Below are 24,128 nucleotides of genomic sequence, written 5' to 3'. Positions count from 1 at the left end.
GTATACGTGCAACTCATGAGCTCGCCTTCGAAGTGAGACCGCGGGCTTATGCATAGATAGCTGCAGCCATGAAGGGCGTCCTATAAACGGTTGTGGTGAATGGGTAGTAGGTCAGGTTTCCTCATCAAATTTTGGCGTTAATATGCAATCCATGGCGGGTATAAAAAGAGTTGACTGCAGAGTTCTGAAAAAAAAAGGGGGGAAAAAGAGATGGACACAGAGTTTGAAATGTCCTTTTACTGTTCTTTTACGTGAAGTCGTGAATTTTACAATTATACGAACATTTAGAACACAACTTTAACATTATGTATTTCGTTTGTGTGCTTTTAGCAACGCGAAAAACCAGGACAAGAAAGAAATACTACTACTACTACTACTACTACTACTACTACTACTACTACTACTACTGCTACTACTACTACTACTACTACTACTACTACTACTACTACTACTAATAATAATAATAATAATAATAATAATAATAATAATAATAATAATAATAATAATAATGGTGATTTATTTCCATCACCATACAGTGTTGTTACGTAACACATACATGTGTTGTGTTACGTCTTTGGCTCTTGTCTTTGTTTTTTTCGCACAATATTATGGAACAAAATAGTATATGATATACAGATGCTCTGCTGTAAGCTTCAGAGACAGCTGAATTTGAATGAAAAGTTCTGGCATCAACGCAATGAACGTAACGAACCTCCGCATTATAGTTCAGTGTCCCGCTTATTATTGTCTTTTTCTTGCAGTGTATATTATTCGGAGGGGTTGCTTAGTTATGTATTTTTGTCTCTATTGCCACGTGGCTATACGCTGCTGTGAGTGCTTATCTTCAAAACCATTTAGCTACAGACACCTGCCTCTGCCCTGCTGTCGTCGATGTAAGGGCTTGACACCTCTCAACCTGCCACTGTATTACAGCGGCCTTTTCCACTTGCCAAATGGAATTGAACTACCTAAATGAAATAACTGAAATATCTTGCAGGTGATACCGCTGCTGCTTGGCCGATAGTGGAGGGGAAAGAAATCATAGTTCCCTCTCTCCATCGGTGCGAAGTGACGGCGACAGGTTTAGTTCGCGATAAAAGATTTTGCCAGGGCGTACCGTCTTTGTCAAAGGTAACCAGGCAACAGTGTTTGCTACTGACCTTACGGCACCACTAAATACCTAATGGTCTTGAAATGTGAATACAAGGGTTCTCCTTACCTTGCACTAATTTAGGGTTTATAGGGTGCCACTAGGGCTCCACTATAATCGTATACAACACAAGAACGAAGCGGCTTTTTCCCCGTCAAAGGACCCCCTTCCAGCCGATGGCGTCGGCCGATTCTCATGAGCCTGCTGTAGCGTGACAATGCGGGGAGTGGCAGATGAAAGGGGATAGTCCACACCCTGCATTGTCACGCTAGCTCGGCCGAAGCCATTGGCTGGAAGCGGGTCCTTTATCGGGAGAAAGCCGTGTCGTTCTTGAGTTGTATCCGACTATAGACGGCTGAGAAACAAGCCCCATTGCTTGCTTACTTTTGGCAAAGACAGTACGTCTCTTGGGCGGTGCACAAAAATGAAAGAGAGAACAAAAATGAGATGTTTTTGATGCAGCTTTAGATAACAGCGTGTGTGACTGGATTCGCTGCGAATCGGCTTTTGGATGTGGCGTGTCCGAGTATTTCTACTTATAGCTTCAAAGTCGCGGTGAATGTAGCCAACTACCGTCGCGACTGCGTCTCAAAGGTGACCGGACAGACAGTGCTTTCCCAAGCTGGAATCGAACAAAAAGTATCTCCTGGGAAAGCGCAGTGCACGATTAAGATTCTCGCTATTTCTTCTGAGCGTGCGCAGTAGCACTCGTGCACAACACGGCTGCGAAGTCCGTAGCTGCAGCCACTGTTTTTACTTCGTGCATGTCTAGCAACCTAAAAAAAAAGAACTATTTGAGGAAAGGAGAGACGCAGTACTCAATCATCCTCCGTGGACACAACCAAAAACTCTAAAGGCTCCATCAAGCACTCGTAACCTCTAAGATTACCCCCCCCCTTTTTTTTTTCCCACTCTGCCAGAAAATTCCGCAAATAAAGAGAGTAAACCAGCCAACGAGAGAAGGCTGGGAGGCGACCTTGCCCAGCTGCTTGGACCTGGAGTGCCAGAGGGCTCTGGTTCAGAGAGCGCGGCCAGCGGCTACCGCCAATGGTGTCCCCCGGAATGAGGACTACCTCCCAGGCAAGGGAGCGGTGAAACCCTCCACTCCCCTCCAAAACCCGCCCCGGTGCATCCAGTAAAGTTTTATCACCACCACTCTTTGGACGCGGGCTAATTCGCATGCTGACTTTCTCAGTACACCAAGTCACAAATTTAACTTATAAGGCCTCTTGCATAAGGGATACGAGCTGAGGACCATGTGGCAGGTGTCACTTGCTTTCAAGTATAAAATTAGAGAACTTGCTTGCGCATGGTAATTTTTCCTCTCGAGCTCTCCTCTTGTTTCGAAAAGATTAAAGAGGTAAGCTTTTGCAGTAGCCTGGCTCAGACGACGTACTATCACGTGGCATGAAACGCGAGCAAAATAACTGATCACTTTTTATGGAGGCAAAACGCTAATGCGCCCGTGTGCTGTGCGATGTCAGTGCACGTTAAAGATCCCCAGGTGGTCGAAATTATTCCGGAGCCCTCCACTACGGCACCTCTCTCTTCCTTTCTTCTTTCACTTCCTCCTTTATCCCTTCCCTTACGGCGCGGTTCAGGTGCCCAACGATATATGAGACAGATACTGCGCCACTTCCTTTCCCCCAAAACCAATTATTATTATTATTAATAACTGATCACGAAAACGAGAACACAAAATTAACAGCCGCAAAATTAACGCAGCGGCCTTCGGGCCATGGTAAAAATCAAGCGCGCTGGTATTCAATCTCTCCCAGCTAAAATCTTCTAATTTTGCGGTTTCTGTAGGAATCGACTTTTTCGCTTTGCATCTGACACTGACAATACGTGATTTGCTGGGTGCTTACCTGAAGAGAATTTGGTAGATATACTTCAATGCCACCGGCGGACTGCTAAGCACGCACTGTACTGGTGCGATATTTGAATTTGGAGAAATGGGTTGGACCCGCAGCGGTGGCTCAGTGGTTATCGCACTCTGCTACTGATCCGGAGTTCCCGGGTTCGAACCCGACCGCGGCGGCTGCGTTTTTATGGAGGAAAAACCCTAAGGCGCCCGTGTGCTGTGCGATGTCAGTGCACGTTAAAGATCCCCAGGTGGTCGAAATTATTCCGGAGCCCTCCACTGCGACTCCTCTCTCTTCCTTTCTTCTTTCACTCCCTCCTTTATCCCTTCCCTTACGGCGCAGTTCAGGTGTCCGCCGATATGTGAGTGCGGCGGCTGCGTTTTTATGGAGGAAAAACGCTAAGGCTCCCGTGTGCTGTGCGATGTCAGTGCACGTTAAAGATCCCCATGTGGTCGAAATTATCCCGGAGCCCTTCACTACGGCACCTCTTCTTCCTTTCTACTTTGACTCCCTCCTTTATCCCTTCCCTTACGGCGCGGTTCAGGTGTCCAACGATATATGTGACAGATACTGCGCCATTTCCTTTCCCCCCAAAACCAACTATTATTATTATTATTAAATGGGTTGGAAAACGCTTAAATGTTTTCTCTTCGTCGACGAAGGCTAACGGGGTGGAAAACGGTTTGTCGCGTGTGCCGGCGGCCACTTGCAATGCATAATTCAAAGGAATGTAAATCGCAGTGCTTGGTCTAGCAATCTCAACGGCCCGCCCCACAGCCCCACGTTTCGAAGCGGAAATGGATGCTATGATGGTAAATAGGAACTCGCGCGCAGTGCGAGCCGATGCGAGGAGGCTCCGCATCGGAGCGCGCGAAAGGGTGCCACAGGGGTACGGGTGTCGAGGCGGTGCCACGAGGTGGGGCGGACGCCTTGGCCGCAACGCCGGACGCGTGGCCAAGGCTTCCGCAGGAAGCCGCGCCTCTTCCCTCACCGCGAACGCTGCTGTCAACCGGCGCAGCCGGTCCCTTCGGCGACAGCAGCTCGGGGTAGGCACTGCCACGGAGGCACTCCAACAGGCTCAAATTCAATGCCCACGATTGACCCCGTCGCATTCTCGTCATCAAAATATTCGCACGCTCCATTTCTGCACTGCTTACTAAATCCGCATAAAGCTGGAATGTTTATCTCTAGAATAAAGAGAAGAATAAATCTGCCAGTAACTGACGTCATAGCGCGACATACTGCACTGCTTTACAAAGCAATCGCTCACGCTCCGATGTTTCGTCATGAACGACGCCGTATGATGCAGACTGTACGTGCGGACGCGATTCATTTCTAATTCCACTGCAACACGTCACGCAAACCGCGTACGCATGCCAGCAGCTCATGTGGAAGCAGCCGCGTGTTGTCGAAGGGGCAACGAACGAAATAAAACAACGCATAATGACCTAACAAGCAGCTCGGCGTGGCGCACCAAATGGCAGGAACTGCCACGGATGATATCAGAGCAAAATTCCCGGAGTGAAAGAAGCGCGCGCTGCGGGAGACGATAAACCGCTCATTCGTTTTTACTTTTTTTGCGTATGAACTTGCGCTTCGTTTTCATTTTTTTTTTTCTGGCATGACTCATCGCGCTAGGCTGCGCTAGGCGTCCACGGGCTGCTTGCGTAACTGCTCGCGCATGCGTGAGCGCATGCACCGCGCGCCGTACTCTCGAACCCGACTGCCGAGCGGCGGCGCGCACTCTGGACCCCATAAGCGTTTTTAGCGCCAGACGCTCGGCCGCAGTTTGGTGTGTTCGGCTGTCCCGGTGTCGACGTAGCCAGCTTCAGTGCGGCTTTGCCAGAGGAAAAGAAGAAGCGGAGCCCCGTAGTCAAGTCTCTTGGTCCAGTGGACAGAACCCGAGGTAATTGTTGCTTCTCTTGTCGCTTTCTGTTGCGCTAGTAGCTGAAAGCAACGGCAACCGTCCGACGACGTCGTCTGCTCTTTGTTTTGGTTGTGCAACAGTCAACCGGATAGCTAGGCCTGACGCGCCGGCGTCAAAATTGGGCGTCGCCTGCAGCTTGTGTGCGGGGTGTGTTGCCTGTTGCGCTTGTTTGTTACCGCCGTTCACTGTGCGGAGTTTGCGTCTGGCATTGCTTCGCTTAACACTACCGCATATAGGGTTTAAGCTTTCCTTTACGTTTTCATCGTATTGGGCTTAGTCAAATAAACAAAGGTGGACTACGCCGTGTAGGACTCGAATACGCGGCACATTCTTGTGTAATGTGAGATGGACGGCACACGTCTTTCTTGGAAGAACAGCAAGGCTTTCAAGTGTTCCAAGTCCCGCATTTTGCGCTCCTTAAGCCTCTCGTCGTCGCTTGTCTAGTGCGGGCGCAAGTGCGCATTAGCGGCTGTTTCACGGGCGACAGATTGGCCGACACGAAGTGCGTGTTGCTCGTTCTTTATTCGTTTGACAGCGCCAGCGGTGACCTATATTAGCTGCTACTGATTCTGAACGGGGGCCAATGTCAGCCCTCTTGGCTCTAATGCCAGCAGCCGTTTAAGTACTATTGGTATTTGCGATCGTATCTGACCTTTTGTTGGCAATTAAATCTGCCCAGGCGAGTTGTTCCTAATCGTTTCTTCGCACCCTGGTGCTTTTCTTTTGGCACGATGTTATCAGTTCGCCCAGACGCAAGAAATGTGCTGGACCGATGTCACTGCAGTCTTGTCTGCCTTGCGAAGTCATATCTGTGCATATTTTAATTTGAGCTGCAGGTATCGATGGTAGGTCGCGCTGACATTGGTGGTTGGGCATTCGGCACCTTACCCTAATAACTGCTCGCTCGAAGAGGCGTCGATTTGACCCGAGTTTTTTTCAGACTGGTCTGGCGCCCCTAAGCATAAATCTGAAATGAATTAGCATCGATGCTCAGATTTGGGCAGATTTGTTACGTCAGACAGACTTTTGGGAAAAATTTTTTCGACAACGTTCTCAGCGTGATATGCTCGGCGCTTTTTAGGAATTCACCTTGCACAGTTGCTTTTTGCGCATGGGCTTCTTTCAGCAGCATGTTTGTGTCCGTACGGGCAGTTGGGGCTTAGAAACTGCAAGTGAATCTCGTTCTGCCTGGCCACTCGCTGGTTGGGTGAGGTAGCTTGTGAAGTCTTTCATGACGCTCTGGGTAAATGGCCCCGCTTAGTCGTACGTGCTCCACGTGACCATGACCATCGGTCATTGGTCCGAGTTGACAGGGCGCGCCGTCAACAGCGACACTGGTGAGCGGTATCGCTGCTTCATCGAAACATCAAGACCGCGCATTTTGATCTGTGCTGCGGGAAAACGAACACCACGGTGCCGTAACTTTTTACTAGCCGCTTGGCGTGCCTCGCTAAGCGGGCATTAGTGCCAGAATATTAACCGTGAAAATTCCGTCTTCATTCGTCGTTTGTTCTGTAGCACACGCTTGTATCGTGTTAGCGGGTTGGTTTGAGGTGCTCACAAAGTCGGATGTGTGTTGAGGTCGTTGGCGTAGCAGGCACATTGTGGTGCCGGTATTTTAGAGTGAGTGCAGGCGTTCTCTACACGCATGTTACGCTGAGCGGCCTAGCGTGGCTTCCGGGCGTTGCCCCCGGTAATCGCACGGCGCCGCTCCACGTCTGCTCTGCGTGTTCTTTTCGGGGGTCGCAAAAGTTCCGAAGAAGCGACGTCGGCGTTGGTCCCCGCCGTTCGCGCTACAGGGCGCGGTCGTGCACGATGCGTGTTCATGCGCCTGGCGGCCACCAGCCCTATCGGCGCTGCTCGGCGGCTGCCGCCGTGAGTGCCGCCTGGCCTTGTTTGCCAAAGTTCTTGGGGGGCCAGCTCGTTGCTTGCCACGTCCTCAAAATAGCCGGGGAGCAGGCTCTCCCAGGGGTGCGTAGGCGCCCCAAGTTCGCTCGCGAGGAGGCTGTTCTTCCCCCCAGCGCGCGTGGGTCGTTGCAAGCGCGTTCAGCCGCGAGCGTGAAAAAGGGGCGCCCGGTTCCCGTCGTGAATTTCGAGATCGCGAGCGGCAGTGCGCGCTTGTTTAATCTCCGCCGAACGAGGTCGTCGGTCCCACTCGCCGCTGCCTTGGCAGCGGTGCCGCCGGACCGATATGAGCCGTTTCGTATTGGCACGTCGGTCTGTGCTATCCATGGTCTGCTCCGCCCGTCTCGCATGCGCGCCGTATCGCACGGCGGATCAAAGCCGGTGCGCAGCTCAAGAGCAGCGTAATTTTTTTTCCCCTTTTTGTTCGTAGTGGGGGGATAGCCAGTGCCACCTTCTCCGAAGTGTTTTCATCCGCTAACCAATCCTGGGGCATTTTTTTTTCCCAATCAGTCCGTTAATCGTAAGCATACATTTTGCTGAGGTTCCGGTTATGTCACCGGACATATTTGCCGCGAACATGAATTTTATTGCCACTTCTTAAGTATGGGTGGTGGCAGACGCCACCTTGCTTAGTAGTTGCAGCGCCTCCGAGCTGTCCGGTGCCGGAGCGTCGTCGGCCGTTTGGGCTCCGTTCCATGAGCGGTGTGCGAACCCTTTCCGGGAAGGTGGGGAGCGTGACTAGGCTGGTTTGTGGGCCGGCAGTCTTCATTGTTCCCCCGCCGCGATGCGGCCTCTCAACCTCGTCCGAGCGCGACGCGTGACCCCGCGTGAGCGCTCGGCTGAGCAGGAGCCGCCTCGGTCTTCTTGGCTGGCCGGCTGCCTCTCGATCTGTCGGGCTGGCTTTCTCCTTGCCCGTGGCAGACTCCTAGCAAGGGTTTTTTTTTTTTAAACCCCAACTCATTGATACTGAATAAGTTCTCCATTCATCCATCCGCGAATGCATGTCGCGCTTTCGCGTTGCGTATTTTAGTAGCAGACATACCTTGATCGGAAGTCGGCCGGATGACGTTCGAATGCCACGCTCGCGTGACATCCAACGATCGAACATTGGGTTCTGCCTCGGACAGTTATGTTTGCATTGAACACATGCTAGCGCGCGCAGCGCACCCGCAGTAGCCGCTCGCTCGTTTCGCAGCGCTGCTCGCAGAATTCGTGGGCCGGCTTCTCCCTCCCCCGCCTTTCCAGCTTCGCGCCGCAGCGAACTGTCGCACGCACAGAGGCGCACACACAGCGTGTGTCGCGCATGCGCCGTTACCTCTGCTCGGCGCAGACGCCGTGTCAGGTTTCACGCACGCTTCCCCGGCGTGCCTTCCCTTCACTACACCATCCCTTCTGAAATTCTCTGCGTACCCCGCCGACCTACACGACCACAACCTCGGGAGTTGCTCCACTCACAGCTCTCGGTGTAAAAGAAAGCTGTGGGTAACCGTGAATAACTTATACTGCAGATAGTCGGTACTCAGTTCGTTGTCATCATGAGCACGGTGTCACCCGCGCCGTCAAATTTGAAAGGCAGACTCATTCAGCACAATCGAGCGCGGCAAGCTCACCCACGCAGAGATAGATGGCCGCCCCACGGACGCTGCTGCCTCGTGTTTCGCGTTACTCAGCCCTGATCTTGTTCGCCCCCTTTTTGTCTTCTCTACCCTGCTTTTTTTCTCTTCCTTTCTATTCTCAACTGCCTGCGCCACCTATGTCGTTTGTACCCTTTCCAAGCTCATAGCCACTCTCCCGCGCCCGTTCGTGCGGCGTTGCCAATTGGGTCTTGAGAGGTTAGCGAAGTGTTGGCTGTGCCGCGCAGCTCAGGCGCCTTGTTGGGGAGGTTGCTAAGGGGAGTTGGAGAGCAAAAGAAAGTTGCCGCCATATTAAAGCTTAACTGTGAGCAGATGCGAAGGACTTTTCATAGAACATGATTGCTAATGCATGCACAGTTCTCTACAATTGTAAATTTCGGAAACCACTTTGTGTGTGACCTGACCATTTCGACTTTTGTGTACTGCTCTACAGCTCAGTGACCGTTATGTTCTGCACACATTTGAACATTTTTTCACTGTAGGTTGTATCTGATATGATTTAAATTATGTAACACTGTGGCTCTTTTCGGCTGCTTAATGAAATTTGTGAGAAATTGTAAGTGTAGGAGTTCATTGGTGAGGGCTCGAGGATTGGTAATTATTTGTGTGAAGAATTTGGTAACTTTGGATGTCTGCTAAAGCTGCGTAGAATGCATTAAGTTTGCGATTCAGCTGGGTGCATGCAGGAGTGGTGTTTTGTGTGACTAACAGTGTGTGCATGTTGACTACCTCTCATGCCACCCTATCCTGGTTACCATCGCCACAGTGGTTACCTTCCCTCCCAAACGTGCACCATGGACAAGCACCCCAAGTAAGCATATTTTTGTCATGGTGCTGGCTTCATATGTCATGACCTTGTTACTGTAGGCTGCATCAATTTTAGCTCAGAGCCCTTAACCTTTGCCAGAAGCCTGGTATAAACTTGCTGTTTGGGAATTCGTTGAAAATCGTTGCTGTTTACTGCTGTACAGTGTTTGCTGTGCATGTTTGAAACTGTGTTACCAGAGCTTTTTAAACATTTTTTTAAAAATCTTGTTTGTAAAATATGTGGTTGTAATTGCTGGTCGAGCTTTCCTGGCCTCATTATGAAGTGCTGTAGCACTTCACAAAGCACTCCTGACCTCTTATAGTTCCCTGTGTGTAGCCCTGGAGGATTTTCAGTGAATGGAACTGAATCCCAATAAATGTCAGTGGCACTCACGTTTCAGTGTTGCAATGTCAACTTGAGAAAACGTCAAGGCACTGTCACACTATTGTAGTGCAACTGTCGATACTTGCTTTGTCCGAGGGTATGCTTGCTGCAGTGTGTGCGTTGTGAGCATTTAGATTAAAGCACTTGCTGTATCTAAGCGCTCTTTTAAAGATACAACACTTTCTTTCTGGAAATGTTTTGATACAGTTAAGGTGTGTGAAGCGTTGCAAAAGATTCATTGAAGTTGATGGAGCTATATCTATGAAGCGGTCTGTATCGCAGCTGTGGCTGTAATGAATGCTGTTGTGTAATATCAACGAATGTGTTTAGTGCAGCATTGTATCTGTGTGACTGAGTCTTTAACCCTTCAAAAAGGCGCAAGCTCTGTGCATGTCTCGCATGCATATAAAAAGCATTGCACTCAGAATGTCATTCAATTCCTCAAGACATCATTTTCAAACCGTTTCGAGCACTGATTTTGTAGAAAAAGGGAGTAAACAGTTGTACGAATCTTTAAAAACCTCAAATGTGGTACGTATGCGTACCTGTCTTTTGAGACAACTTGAATTAGAATTGAAATTGCTTCAAGAAGTGCTAAGACAGTTGAATGACTGGAAAAGCTTAAAAGCTTGATTTTCCAAAATTTCTTCCCTGCCAAGATGGGTCTTGTCAAACTGTAAACCCGCTCCTGTAAAAACTTGGGATACCAAAGAGGCTGATTAACGAAATTAAAACACTGAATGGCTTATTTGATAATTCGGTAGTATTCAGCACGCAACAATATGGCACGTAGGTGCACAGCTCTCCAATTGCCAGCGCTTGATGAAAGCGGGACACGTGTCCCGCTGCCGTACAAAGGGTTCTCACTAATTTGTAATCACATTGGGAGTGATTACAACTGAGCTAGGGAGTTTCATGGCAGCTGCATTTGCTTTAGAAAATACTTGCCATTGTCTTGGTAGCGTTAGCTCCCGTGGTAATCTTTTAACACATAGAAGGCTGCATTTTTGAGCAAAGCATGAAGAGGATTTGGGATGGTGGTTGGGAAAGGGAATTTCCTTATGCCTTTGGCCTGCTCTTGTAGCATCACTTGTGGCAAGCTACTATAATGGGATGAAACTCGAGAAAGTGGCGAATGCCCCTCAAGGGGGCCCTCCAGCCAATGGTTTGTTTGTCAGGTCATGGTGACATGTCGTGAATCTTCAGTAGTTGTCGCATCTTGGTTGGCTGTTAGCATTTCTTTTTATTCTTGACAAGCTGTTGTGTTCATAGCTGATCAGTGAATACAACTAAATGGAGCTCGCTTGTGCTGACAATACCTGTTAACGCCTGTATGGCAGGCTTTGGCATTTTTTTGTGACTGCTAGGCTTGGGCGGCTAGCTCGTTGGTATTGCCCATGTGGAGGCAGTATCTGCTTATTAAGGGTTCAGTGCATCTGCAGTGTTTTGGGCTACTTGATATGAAGGTTATCCTCCAGCTTGTATTGACTGCCACAGTGTACAGGCTCTGCAGAATATAGCTGTAGATAAAAGTTAATTGGTCTGGATTTTTTTTTTTTTTTTGCAGAGGAAATGTGTTTATACACTTTCAGTTATGGTCTGTCTTAAGTTTCAAGGTGTTGTATGAGGAATGGTGCTGCCTCGGATGCATTGTCCTCCTTTCTAGCTGACACGATTCTTATGCTTGTAGGGTCGCTGACGAGATTCAGCAGGAGCTGGCCAGCTTCAACGCTGCCTCCTTGAAGCACACGGAGACCCAGGAGAAAGTCACTCTTCCTTCCAAGGAAGGTTTGTATATTAAGTTTTTTTATTGAACTGCATCATTTTTTTTTGGTGTTTCGTGTTGTGCAGATTAGCTTTTTATCTAATAACCATGAAGATGGATGCTCTGGTATGCATTTATTCATCAGGAGTGTTAAAGGAACAGTGTGTTCTTTGATGACAATAGTGAAGGCAGAACGTGTAGCTTTCGCAGGAATTGAAGATTAAATTGGGAAAGAAAGTCTGGTCCGACTAATGTTTGTGCCATGCTGTGTTCAAACTTGGCACCTCTACATTGAGTCATGAAGTGGATATACTACTGTTATTGACTGCGCATTGTGTGGAGGGTTTATAAGAGCTGTAATTTACTCCAGGTGCCACATTTCTTCCGTTTGCAACTGTTTACTGTTCCTTGCACACTTAAGTCCCGCTGTTTAATTATTGCTTCGAATGTTTTGAAGTGACAGACCCACTAAACTGACAGTTTCGCTGCCATCGGCAATGCTGTTACTGGCAAAAAATGATTGCTGGACTATGTATTTGATATCACCAGCCTTGTATTTTACTGAAGGTATTTTTAAAGCCACCGTAATACTGCAGATTTATCAAACCCAAGTGCCTGTGCTAACGTCACCCTCATTATTGCCACCTTGGGATAGCCACTGCCCGCCACCTAGGCTGTGGTGTAGTTGTCCGTAATGTCGAAGTTTGCATATGTCAATTACCATGGAAAGCAACATTCCTCTAAAAATTTTATGTTCTGTTTTTCTCGGCTCTGTAGCCACATGTACGTTTGTTTGAGCAAGGAGCTTTCAATTCCTGCAAAGGAAATATGGGTGATAAGTCAGTAGACTGTTCCTTTAAAAGCTAACTGCTTTTCAAAGTGTGCCAATTTGGGTAATAGAGAACATAAAAACTCGATTTGGTAAAAATTTATTTCCAGGAGTGTTGCACTATAAAGGCGCTGAACCAGGCTTTATGTTTGTACTTCACTGCTTCGAAGCTCAGTGGTCTGGGAGAAAAAAAAAACCTTGGTTGATCTGAGAAACCACATTGGTGGCAATGTGTGGGAAGGGCGGGCAAGCTCCCCTTGATGGTGGCAACAGGAGCAGGTAAGGTGGAAGGGTGGTATGCATGGTTTGCAACCTGTGGTGCAGATGTGCAGCAGGAGAAGATCCACAACAGTCTGCTGGAAGGTGTGGAGCAGTTTGAGAAGACGAGCATGAAGCATGCGCAAACTCAGGAGAAAGTTTGCCTCCCCAAGAAAGAAGGTAGCGCCATGCGTGCGCAGCTTCCTGCTAGGGCCACTCCTTGAGCTGCCTTTCCAGTCCTTTGACAGGGCTGCCAAGCTGTATAGTTGCGGAGCTGGGCTTTGTGGGCTTCAAATGCTGCTTCCCAGCCAGCCACCTTTCATTTCATTGAAAGTGCATGCCTGTAGTGAGTTCTGCAGTCGTTCCGATGCACTGAGTGCCATATGAAAATCTTTGGCCCCTCTCTTCGGCAATATGCTAAATGACTCCCGCTGGCAAACTAACTCACCATGTTAAAGTATGTAGGTATAAACTGAGAGAATGATTTGTGGTGGCACTTGATTTTTATCCAAACGACAAAAATTGATTTAAAGATATTTAAAATGACCCGGTATTTATTGCCACTGGTGGCACAGCAGTTGTTCACTAGGTAATAATTATTCCTAGCAATGCTTTTTGGCGAGGTGACATTTTAGTGGAAAGTTGTGGCAGACCTAGTACTGGCAAGGCATGAATAAAACTGCAGAACTTTCTGGGTGGTCCACTTGACCACGTCATCAAAACTAAAACTTCACACCAAAACTTCGTCACCTTCACACTGGAAATGCTGAGGCAGAGATCAGTAGTGTACATAGGCAGTGTTGCTTAGTCACTTGCAATATTCATTCCGTACATCTTTTGTAGCTGCATGTGCTGTAGCATATACAGTTGCAGTCTGCTTGGCAGCCGTGCATTTGTCGGGGGCATCAAGGAGTGACACTAGCAGGTTTTTTGTCCATCTGTTGGTGGTTGGGTTTTCACAGGCGCCCTGGCCTCCGTCCTTGTCTTTTTCTCTCCCACTAGTAACTGCGTGAATTGTGCCCTGTGCTGTTGTGTTGTATTGATGGGTAGATGTTTTCACCTCTGCTGCTGGGATGTCTCAAAATTATTGCATTTTAAATTGCTTTTCTGCTATGCAAGAGTGTGTAGCAGCAATGTGAAATCTGAAAGCGTGCAAGTATGCATTTGCTGTCATGCATATTTTTGTTGCTATCCTTTGAACGAAGTGCACTTGAAGAGTTGGCCATGCAGTGCATTTCTGCATGTTGCAGTAGCCTCAGCTTTTCTCGGGTCGGCAAAGGACGAGACAGTGTTGTCATTACCTTTTGTGCTCCACCATGGTTGGTGAAAGACCAAATTTGCTTTGCTAGCTGATAGTACCGTTTCTACATTTGTGCTGAGGCAGTGATCTCTTTCTGCAGTGTCTCAAAATGGACAGCAACAGGCAAGCATTATTAGGTGGCATCAAGGGCTTTGAGAAGTCCCGGTTAAAGCACACAGTCACCAAGGTGAAACAGTTCAAGCCCACTGCTCAAGGTTCGGAAGGCACCGCATGGCAGAGTGGCTGCCCTAGAAATGCAGCTATCCCATGACCTGGGCTGTAGTGTGTAGCAGCGTCGCCGCAAGGATTTGCAGTGGTGCTTGGCTGCCACTGCATGCATGGTGGCTTCTGGGCATTGCTTTGTACCCTGCAGCTTTCAGGGCTGACCCTCCCCCCACAGGTCCAGCAAAAGCAGTGGTGGATCATCCCCTGCTCTTAAATGTTCCGTGCTTTGCATAAATACACCAAGGCCAGTCCCCCTTCCCCTAATCCTTTTAATCCACTGCTGCCTTTTCGCTGCAACCCTGATGACAAAGCACGTTGTGCAGCCCTGCACTACGTTGGTTGTTAGTTGCATTGCATTCTGCAGGGTTTTTTGACTAGCGTTTCGTAACACTTGGCACAGCTGAACCATTGGCGTGGAGACTGAAAAAGTGGTCAAAGGGAAGGAAATCGGCAGCAGAGGGAAATTTGTGCAGTCAGCCTATCAAGTGTTGGCCACCTTATGGCTCTGGCTTGTGACAAAGGAAGTAATGTCAGCTTCATCATCTCTTTTGACGTTGTTTCTTGGTCCTGTCTGTGCCAGTTTAATGTTTTTATTGGGTACCCTGATAATTGCACCTTGTCCTAACCTCTTGTGTGGTGTCCAGAAGCATGCCTCTTTCTTTCTCCATACTAGTTCTGTGTGACAGAAGATGCATGCAAGACTGAGACTGCACGTGCTAATGGGCGCACAACTTTTTCTTGCAGACATTGAGTCTGAAAAGGAGCACAAGCAGATGATTGAAGGCATTGAGTCCTTCGACCCCTCGAAGCTGAAGCATGCGGAGACCAGTGTTAAGAACCCACTGCCAACTAAGGAAGGTATGCCTGGCACCACTAAAAGGTGGCTTTTATTGTGGCAGGTGCTTTTATTTTAAATAGGCTGTGCTGTCAGCTAAGCGCTGCACTCCTTCCCTTGCCTCTCCCCCCTTTTTGTCATTCATATTATGGAGGAGAGTAGTGGTAGTGCAGCGTTCTGTTGTTTATTTTGGGAGTGGGGGTGGTAGACTAAAGGGTTATGCTTCAGAATAAACTGAAATCATTTAAAATGCAAACCATTGCAGTTGTATTGAACACTTGCATTGGCCTTTTTGGCCATATGCAGCTTAATCATACTTTTGTGAAAAAAAAAATTGCAATCCAGCAGTAATCAAGAGTTTTATCATTTGGACAGTTGTGATGGTTATCGTATTAAGTCCAAACCTTTGCACTATGTGTTGAAATGCCAGCATCTAGTGTAGTGTGCAAGGTATTGGTACTTTTTTACATCAAGTATGAAAATGCATTACTGTTAATTTGTTTAGCAGTTTACGTTACAGCTTTTCAAGCATTTTGGGCTTGAGATCTGTGCAGTAAAACTTGCTTGACTAAACATTTCAGTTTAGTGAAACCATCTGGAATCTGCTGAGGTACCATTACATTCAGTGTAAGTGAACTTAGTGGTTGGTGGTAACATTCTTGTAGTCGTAGTGTAAAAAGGCATGTTCTAACCTAGTACACACTTTTCAGTAGGCTCGCATTGATTTGTACTTGAATACTAGTGTTTCACTACTTGCGCAGTGGCGGTTGGAGGCTGTGGAGTCTATTACTGAGCCCAGGGTCACAGGATGGAATCAATCAAGGCTGCAGATTTTGCAAAGGCGGCTGTATGCATTGTGATATCAGGCTATGTGAATCTCGGGTGGCTGAAATTGCAATAATGCCCTCCACTGCTGTCTCCCACAAGCCCACATGTAGCTTGAAGTGTTAAACCCAGCTTACCATGCAGAAAACACGTCTGCTGAACTTCTTGCTTAAAATAACCATTTTCAAAGCACTGATAGGCACCAATAGTTTTTCTATATATGAAAAGGTTGTGAATTAGCTTGTGAAAGCTCGTAAAAGCTTGCAACGGAGACGTTTAGGGTACTAGCACTTTTGGCAGCAGTGCTAAGCATGCTAAAAGTTCTGTTGATCTGTAAGCATGGAAAAGGCATTGTCCAGCGATTACCCATTATCCTGTTATCTGAGAATGATGGCTAAATGGAAATAGGGTTTTGAAGAGCAGAACTTTTCTGTGAACAGTAAGTGCCAGCTGTGCTTTGTAATGCTTGTTGGTATTTTAAAATCGTTACCATAGTGCCTCATTGCTAAAGAGCAGGCCAACATCATGAGATTGTTCTGGTAATTAAGTTGCTGCAAATGTTTCATATAAAAAGCTTCGAAATAAATTTTCAAAGTAGTCGACCGCCATTAATACGAAGCTCATAGGGACTGCAAAAATTTTCGTATTAAATGAACTTCCAATTTGCACTAAACACTGAAACAGCTTTTTTGGTTTGAATAACGCGCTACACACTAACAAAACGACACCGGAACGAAGGACACAGGACAAGTTCACCGTACTTTGATCAGACAGCAATTTTAGGTCGGGCAAAGGAAAAGAAAGGGAAATAAAAGGAGCCTTTGAGATATTGGAGGCCGGAGAAGAGTGCGTAAGCACACCCTCGGTGTTGTTATCAAGTGAGGAGGTGCATCTAATCAAAAAACGAAGGAGTGTGCGACACAGCCGTTGGCAATGAATTGATTGTTTCAGCACGTTCGTGGAATGTATTTATGTACCCTCGTACCAGAATAAATTTTAGTTGTTAGTGCGCACTTGTCCTGTGTCCTTCGTTCCGGTGTCGTTTTGTTAGTGTGTAGCGCGTTATTCAAACCAAAATGTACAACCAACTAGTCCACATTGCTGCCTTGCTTACTGAAACAGCATCTTTATTATCTCGAAGTATAGTTTCTTAAGAAAAACGGTCTGTCATCATTTACTGGTTTTTCTTGCCGAATTGTGCTGCTGAAAGCAAGTTCTGCAAGCTGTCTTTGAAGGTAACACAGAAGAAAGTTAGGGCACATGACAAAGCGCTCCGCGAGGCCAAGCTGCATCAGCAGCAGTCGGTTGCGGCGGCTTATCTTCAATGTAGTTGTCGCTTTCCTGACTTGGTTCGTTGTGAAGTCGAACAGTCTCCAGAATCTCGCTGTCCGTAAGCACACCGCACATTTAGAGTGCGCTGTCTACGGCGACTTATTCTTCAAAGCGGACATCACCGAGAGTTTCACCAAAATCTGTGCAGTTATCCTCACTTGGTCGCACTTTCCTCAGTGCGCTAGCAGAGGCATCTTCTGAAGCAGTTATCACAAAACCGCATGCTTATTCTTTTGAAAGTGTTTGGCTTGGTCCCGTATTTCCGTGCAATGTCTTGCTTGGCGGTGTCTTCCTTTTCTATTTCAAAATCTCTACTTTCGTCGGCAGGTCGAGCGTGCAATAAGAGCCGCGAGTTGCGACTGCAGTCAAAATCCGAAGCGTACAATCATTCGTGAAACAAGCAAGTCAGTGCGCTGCTGGCACTGCAACAAAGAAACTCAACGAAAGTGATGTGGCTGGCATGCCTATGCAGCGCTGCAGGCGCCTATGGCAGCTGCAGCAAAGAATAATCTCACCGCTTCGAAAGTGGCGGCACTGTGGATTGCTGCAATGGTGATGGCACGGAGCTGTTGCGGAATTTGAAAAATGTCCACCTAGTCCTCTGACTGGAAATTAACTTCTAATTAAATGATACTGTGGGCTTCTGACTTCCAATTATAGAGCATTTTTTATAGGATTACATGCAAAACTGCCGGGACAAACACTTCATTTCTAATTAACCAAGAATTCTAATTAAGTGGCTTTGAATTATGTAGTCGACAGTTTCAGAGTATACTTCATTTATAATTAACTGCGACTTCTAATTAAGCAGCTACGAATTATCGGGAGCAGACTGTATCACAGTATAGCGTGCTATGGTAAGAAAAATAACTGTCGTAAGGTTGGTATAGAGCAACAGGAATTGGAGAATACTTTAATAATTATGTAGTGGAAATTTGAAGGAAAAAGTCTTAGATGAGCATATAATACTGCAAATAGGTAACCAACGGTCTTAGTATTTCTAGTTAAGGAAATGGGTTCAAGAACCTTAGGTAGCTTAAATTAATCTGGAACCCCCACGACGACATGCCTCGTACCCTGATTCGCTTTGGGATGTTAAGCCTCAGATACATACCTATGTATCGTACCTACCTACTTACCATAGGGAGCTAGCTGATACAAGGTGGCCACAGCTGGCACATGAGTGATAGTTGAAGGAGCATTAGGTGAGGCCTTTGTCCTGCAGTGTATACAGTCTGCGTATGGCGATGATAGTCAAATGTAGGTGATAATTTAATTTTCATATGTTTGACTGTCTAGTTCTGAGGGTCAACTGCATTTTGTTTTGCAGTTGTCAGTTTTTTCATTTCACCTGATAGTATGAGAATGGTTTAAAATCGACTTGAATGAGATTATAACTTCCATAGCCATTTACTGTTGCATCATACAAGCATACAACTCAAAGTGAAGAGATTTGAAAGTGCGGTCAGAGAAAGTTTTCAGTTTTCATGCTGTCTGAACAATTGGGCGCTCATGCTTTGCGGTATGAATGTTCATAGATACGCATGAAGAAATGTTAGTTGAAGGAAGGATGGCACTTTGCTCGTTCGTATGGGGTAGGCAAGCAGTGATTTTGAAGTAGCCTCATGATTAATTACAGTTTGTTTGCTATAAATAAGGCTGCATTGCATGCTGCTTGCTGCTTTGTGCTTGACTGGTTGTAACTAGGAGTTTAGGATTGTCTGATGTACATTTCCGTAGTAGTTATACCCAAAAGGGTGAGTTCGGAACACATCGCAGGCACTTGCAAGCATGGATGATGAGGTGGTCTATTAGCCACATGTGCTGCGAGGATATGAACAGAGCTCCCTGATGCAAGGAGCCAGCAGACCAGCGGCCATAGAGAACAGGATTGACAAAGAAGGGGCATTAGTGGGCATAGACTTCAAGAATTACGGATGACAAGTAGTGACTGGCAGCAAGTGTTGCATGTGCATAATTCACATTGTGGAGGGGCCACTTTGAGTATCTTATATACCCGTGTAAAGGCCGCACCCCCGACTTAGCAGCTGGTAATTGGAAAAAAAAAATAGATGGCAGTTTAGCATTGCTAAGCATGGAATGTTGTGTGAAAGCGATGTGCTATGTTGTAACTGACCCAGGGAGCCAGTTATGCCTGTTTCCTTTTGCGACTTTTGCTCACGTATGGAAGTTGAAGACAACAGCGGGCAATGAATAGCGCGAGAATGTCAGTTTAACATGAGGCATGATCGGTTGTGGCGATAGCATTATGCTCTCGTGCAGGGGCCAGTGAAGTCGTGGCCATATATTTTTTTCCTGTAGGTATCTGAGGACATCACGAGATAATTGGTTGGGTTTGACCACGTTTAGTGCTCTCACACTAAAAAATGAGCCAAAAGAATTGCTTTGTGTGCATAATTTTGCCCCCATGGTGTGTAGTAAAGAGCTGATAGATAACTGCCTGCAACACTTGGCACGACCATGTACGTGTCCTGCGCCCCTGACTACACCTGGAACTGTGAACATGCGGTGCCGCACCGCTTCTAACTCTTCTTGTGCGCTCAGCGTTCACACCAGAAAGGACAAAACGTTATGCTGCGCAAAAAGCTAGAATGTGATTGCACCCATGCTAGCAGCGCATTTCTTTGCAGCAGTGCACCACCCGCCAGGCTCGGGTGCCATAGCAGCGTGCATTTTGCCCGGTGTCGCTAGACCTAGCATGCTTCGCATCGAAGCCGCCCCAAAGTGCTTTGAATCTATTCTCGTTGTGATTTACTACAAAAGGTGTGACCTTGTCAAGAGTTCAGCACACAATAACCTCGCATTAAAAGGAATGCGTAATTGATTTCCGCAATGCATTCAATAGTGAAGCGCAAGGAAAAGCAGGCCATGTGTACTCCACCTTGCACAGACAGCTGCGGGTCGTACTTGTGGCATGCCGCTCCGAATTGTCGGAGGATCTTGATCTTAACTTAGAACCGCATGACTTCTGCCAGTAAATTGATCTAGCAGCCTATTTTACTTTACGCAGTTCATTCGTGCCAGTTGTCGGGTGCACATCCTCTCATCCATGCTTTCAGTGCATTATGTAGTTGAAGGATTCGCTGCGACTGCCTTAATTCGTCACAGAAATATGTTTCGCAGCATAAAATGCTGGTCTCATTTAACTCACTTGTAACAAAACCACGGAAAAAAGTGCAGCCCTTGCACTAGTATATACGGTATATTGAGCAGAATTTTGATGTGCCAGTAGGGCAATGGGATCCTCAGTTGGCGAGTGAGGAGGCTATCACATGTGCCATCCATATTCTTTTTACCACAAATTTCCTGAAATTTTCAAGTTTTCATATTTATCCGAAGAGCATTCTAGTTCCTTTTATTTAAAATTAGGGGTGGGGAAAAGCACTGGCAGCTGTATGATTAGAAACTGTATATGGCTGTACTTTCGTGGTTGCTTTGATGAAATCACATGCCTGCCCTTAACACAAAGCTTTATTCTGCCATTTTCTTTTTACTGTTGATTCTGCTATTATTGCACACTTGGCCAGGTTCTTCATAGCAAGTGTTCTTGCCTAGCACTTGTATATTATATTGCTTCCTTGTGCTGGACGAAATAATTTAACGATTGAGTCAATAACAGAAGTAATGAAAGGGCTTTGAAACAGCACTGTCGGAGTGGAAGTGCTTTTTAGTGTTCGTTTGAGAATGAAGGCTGGTTATGGGCTGTAGGGATCTTTTTGTAGTTGCATGGATGAAAGCTTCAAAATTGCTTCATTCATGCTGGTCATGGTTTAGTTGCTTAGCCACTGCAGCTGAGCTTCTGGCTTGTGGCCTTGGGGTTTTGAATCTGTGCGAGCCTTCTGTGTGTGCCAAGGAACATGTGGTCGCTAAGTAGCTACTATAACCAGCATCTGTGCATGTATACAATGCTGGGTGCATGTAGTGTTTGCACGAGTTTGCATCATTTTTCAATGCTTTGAACAAAGTTCGCCAGCTTTAGTGAGTCTTGTACATGAGTAGTGCAGGTCAGGTCTTGATACCTTTGGAACATAAGAGCTATTCTTGATGCATGTGTGTACATGTACCTCAAAATTTTGTGTGGAAGTGTGATAGAGTATACATGTAGACTTCACTGTGCAGTTAGCTCATTCGAAAACATGGAAAAGCCTAAATTTGTTACCAGGCATCGGTGCTTTATGCATGTGCCATTGTATAGTGTGGCTCTTTAGTATCTCGTTAAGTCTGCATTTAATGGAATGCGGTACCAGACTACAATATCTTTTAGTGTGAAAGCACTAAATGGGGTCAAATGCAACTAAGAATCGTGTGTGAAGCTTTGGAGTAACTCTGTTAATCTCTGGTTAGTTTGGGGGAGGAAGCTTAAGTTCGGAGGAGCGTCGTGCAGGTCGCAGCCAATGGGAAGAGGGCGTCGCGCTAAGTGCTGTTGAGTGCAGAGGGTGTGAAGATGGAAGAGCGAGAAACGTAATTGCGTACACCACGTGCAGATGCCAGACAGAAGAGGCAAAGAATGAACACATGCTTTTTGCATGTCTACTCGTTTTAACGACATGAAAACCTACCACTTTCTTTTTTGTTAGTGTGCAAGGCGCAATGACACCTGTGCAGTGGCTAGTATCTTGCACTCCTATTTTGGTTCTTTCACTTTGAATACTGCATGTGGGCTTTGGTTCTAATTATGGAAAAGAACCCATTATTATGCAATAACTGATGGTTTTCTTCACCTAGGGCACTTTGTTTTGTTGTGGTGTTCATAAGGGTACATCAGACTGTTTTCAAATTTGTGATTTAATGGCTTACTGACGTTGCATGAGGCAATCTTGCTGATTGTCTCCTCAGTAAGGTTCATCATTTCTGTTCTTTTTGAAGAGGTGCGAATTTATGGTTTGATGCCAGCATGAACAAAGTATGAGCAGTGTTTCATAGCTGAATACATGCTGCGGTGCATGGATCGTTGATGGTAATATGCATTGAGGTTTTGCTACTTTTCGATAAGCCAGCATGCGTGGGCTGTTTAAGTAACTAGTGTTGCATTTGACTGCACATTTGTTGATGCAAACTACCTGGTACAAAAAAAAAATCGCTGGCACAGCTATAATGAGCGAGATTTTAAAGAAGTCTGGATTTATGCGGAAGTCATCCAGGCTTGGCAGGGATGTTTTTCTTCCAGTTTAGGTTAGTCCAGGCTTCACAGGGTGCTACTTTTCTAGTTTAGACTGACAGACATCTCTGCTATAAGAGTGATAAGTGCAATTGGAATGCTTCTGTAATTTCATATCTGCTCACTGCCAAAGTGCACTGTTTTGTTGCTGGCTTGTGAGGCTAACCAAAGGAGACCTTATAGAATAAGTACTGATGAGAATAAAATGATGGGGCCTGTGAATTTGCTTGTGCAGATAGTGCAAATCCTGACGTGCCTGGCTGGTGGGAAGAGGGCGATGCGCTAGGTGCCGTTGAGTGGAGAGGGTGTGGAGATGAAGAGCGAGAAACGTGGTTGTGTACACATGCAGAAGAGGCAAAGAATGAACACATGCTTTTGCACGTCTACTCGTCCTAACTACATTAAAAACCTACCGTAACCTGACCGTAATACAATTGGGTTTTGCATGCTATTGTATGTCCTTATTTATTGATTTTTCTAGGTTATATGGCTGTCGGTGACTTACCATTTTGCATTTTTCTTTTCAGTCATAGAACAGGAGAAAGCTGCGTGAAGCGCTGTGCAAATGCCAACACAACCGATGCCAAGAGAAACAAAGATCCAGTCATCGTGTGTCTCCTTGTCCTACTTTTTTTTTTAATGCATTCTCCCAGGAGTCTTCCTTTTCACACCCTGGGCATGCACCACCTCTATTGTAACTTGGTAGCCACACCAGCCATTTTTCTAGTGAGATTTCTGGCAGCCTCTTAGTAATTGTGGCTGTTGCTTGTGAGCACACAGTGCTTAGCGGGTCATGAATGGCAAATCTGGGATTGCAACAGTGTGGTGCTAGGTGGCTGCATTGGCTAGCGTGTACAGCTGGGCAGCATTTTTTTATTCGCTCAATGCCAGTTAGAAATTATGTGCAAGGTAATTCCGGTATAGGCTGTCTCAAGATTGTCAACTAGATATAGCTGGTTGTGGCACCTTTCGTTATCGAAGCATTTTGTACGTGGAAAGGCGGTCGGATGTCTATTTAATAAATACTTTCACTTTCTGAACTTGTCGGCTGTTGGCGTTTTACTGCAAATTGCAGCAGTCTAGGTCATCATGAATTGGAACGCACATGGCTGGCAGGTATGGAATGGTGGATGCAAAGCAGATGCTCTCACTGGTTAAGTCCAATAGCATTTATTTGCATGCTGCGTGCACTGGGCGACGTTCAGGCGCTAGCGAAGGGATTGCTCTTGAAAACTTCTGGCATGGTTTGTATGGCTTGCATAGCAGTCGCCATCCCCACGCAAGCAAGACTTTGCAATTTCGCATTCTTTTACGGCAATTTGTCCTCTAGTGTCCTGTTCTCGGCGGGCTGAACGCCCTACGGCGAGCTCTATTGATGCTGTCACAGGTGAATAGAAAAGAGATTAGTGTGTGAAGGCTGTGAATCTAAGCAAAGACAAGCCTGCTGGCACTTACCTTTGCCTAGCCAGTTTTGCGCCACCAGCTGGAGAATGCTGATTTAGATAACGGTCCAAGGTGAATGGTGGCTTCACTTACGTGTGCATGTAACCCACATTCCTATAAACTGGAAGCACCCATTATGGAAATGCCTTTTGATGGCCTACCACTATTCAGGTCTAGAACAGGACCTGGCAAGACCGCTCTTCAGGTCATAAGATACTAATTGTTTCCATCAGCAACCAGAATACCATGTCGCTGCAGAGTGGTAGCGCAGCCTCTCGCGAGTTTTAGCCTCCCCCGTGGCACTGCTGGCATTGTTTTGTAACTAGTCTATTCCCTTGAAGGCAAAGGGACCAGAAAATTCATGGAAGTGCACCTAAAAAGTATGAGTGGTAGGTATCTGTTAAATGGTATCCTTTCAGACTGGAAAATTTGAACGTGTACAGTCTTGGTCAAAATCCTGAAGG

The 24,128-nt window shown here is 46.6% G+C and overlaps 1 protein-coding gene across 3 annotated transcripts; it reads left to right on the top strand.

The window, feature by feature from the left end:
• Positions 1-4,763: 4,763 nt before the first annotated feature.
• cib (thymosin beta cib) lies at positions 4,764-23,261 on the top strand. Of its 3 annotated transcripts, none has more exons than XM_077661998.1 (6): positions 4,764-4,921; positions 9,248-9,292; positions 11,364-11,461; positions 12,592-12,705; positions 14,795-14,908; positions 22,749-23,261. In XM_077661998.1, exons 2-6 carry the CDS (start codon positions 9,276-9,278, stop codon positions 22,772-22,774), a joined length of 369 nt encoding a protein of 122 aa, XP_077518124.1. In that variant the 5' UTR covers positions 4,764-4,921; positions 9,248-9,275; the 3' UTR covers positions 22,775-23,261. The 3 variants fall into 3 exon arrangements, with proteins under 3 accessions (XP_077518124.1, XP_077518125.1, XP_077518126.1); XM_077661999.1 differs by having other exon boundaries at positions 4,776-5,791; positions 5,883-9,292; XM_077662000.1 differs by lacking the exons at positions 4,764-4,921; positions 9,248-9,292 and adding an exon at positions 13,926-14,040.
• The last annotated feature ends 867 nt before the right edge of the window (positions 23,262-24,128 follow it).

The sequence above is a fragment of the Amblyomma americanum genome, chromosome 4 (assembly GCF_052857255.1).
Source record: "Amblyomma americanum isolate KBUSLIRL-KWMA chromosome 4, ASM5285725v1, whole genome shotgun sequence".
Classification (NCBI taxonomy): domain Eukaryota; kingdom Metazoa; phylum Arthropoda; class Arachnida; order Ixodida; family Ixodidae; genus Amblyomma; species Amblyomma americanum.
The sequence above is the reverse complement of the archived record's forward strand: the minus strand, read 5'-3'. Positions and strand labels throughout refer to the sequence as shown.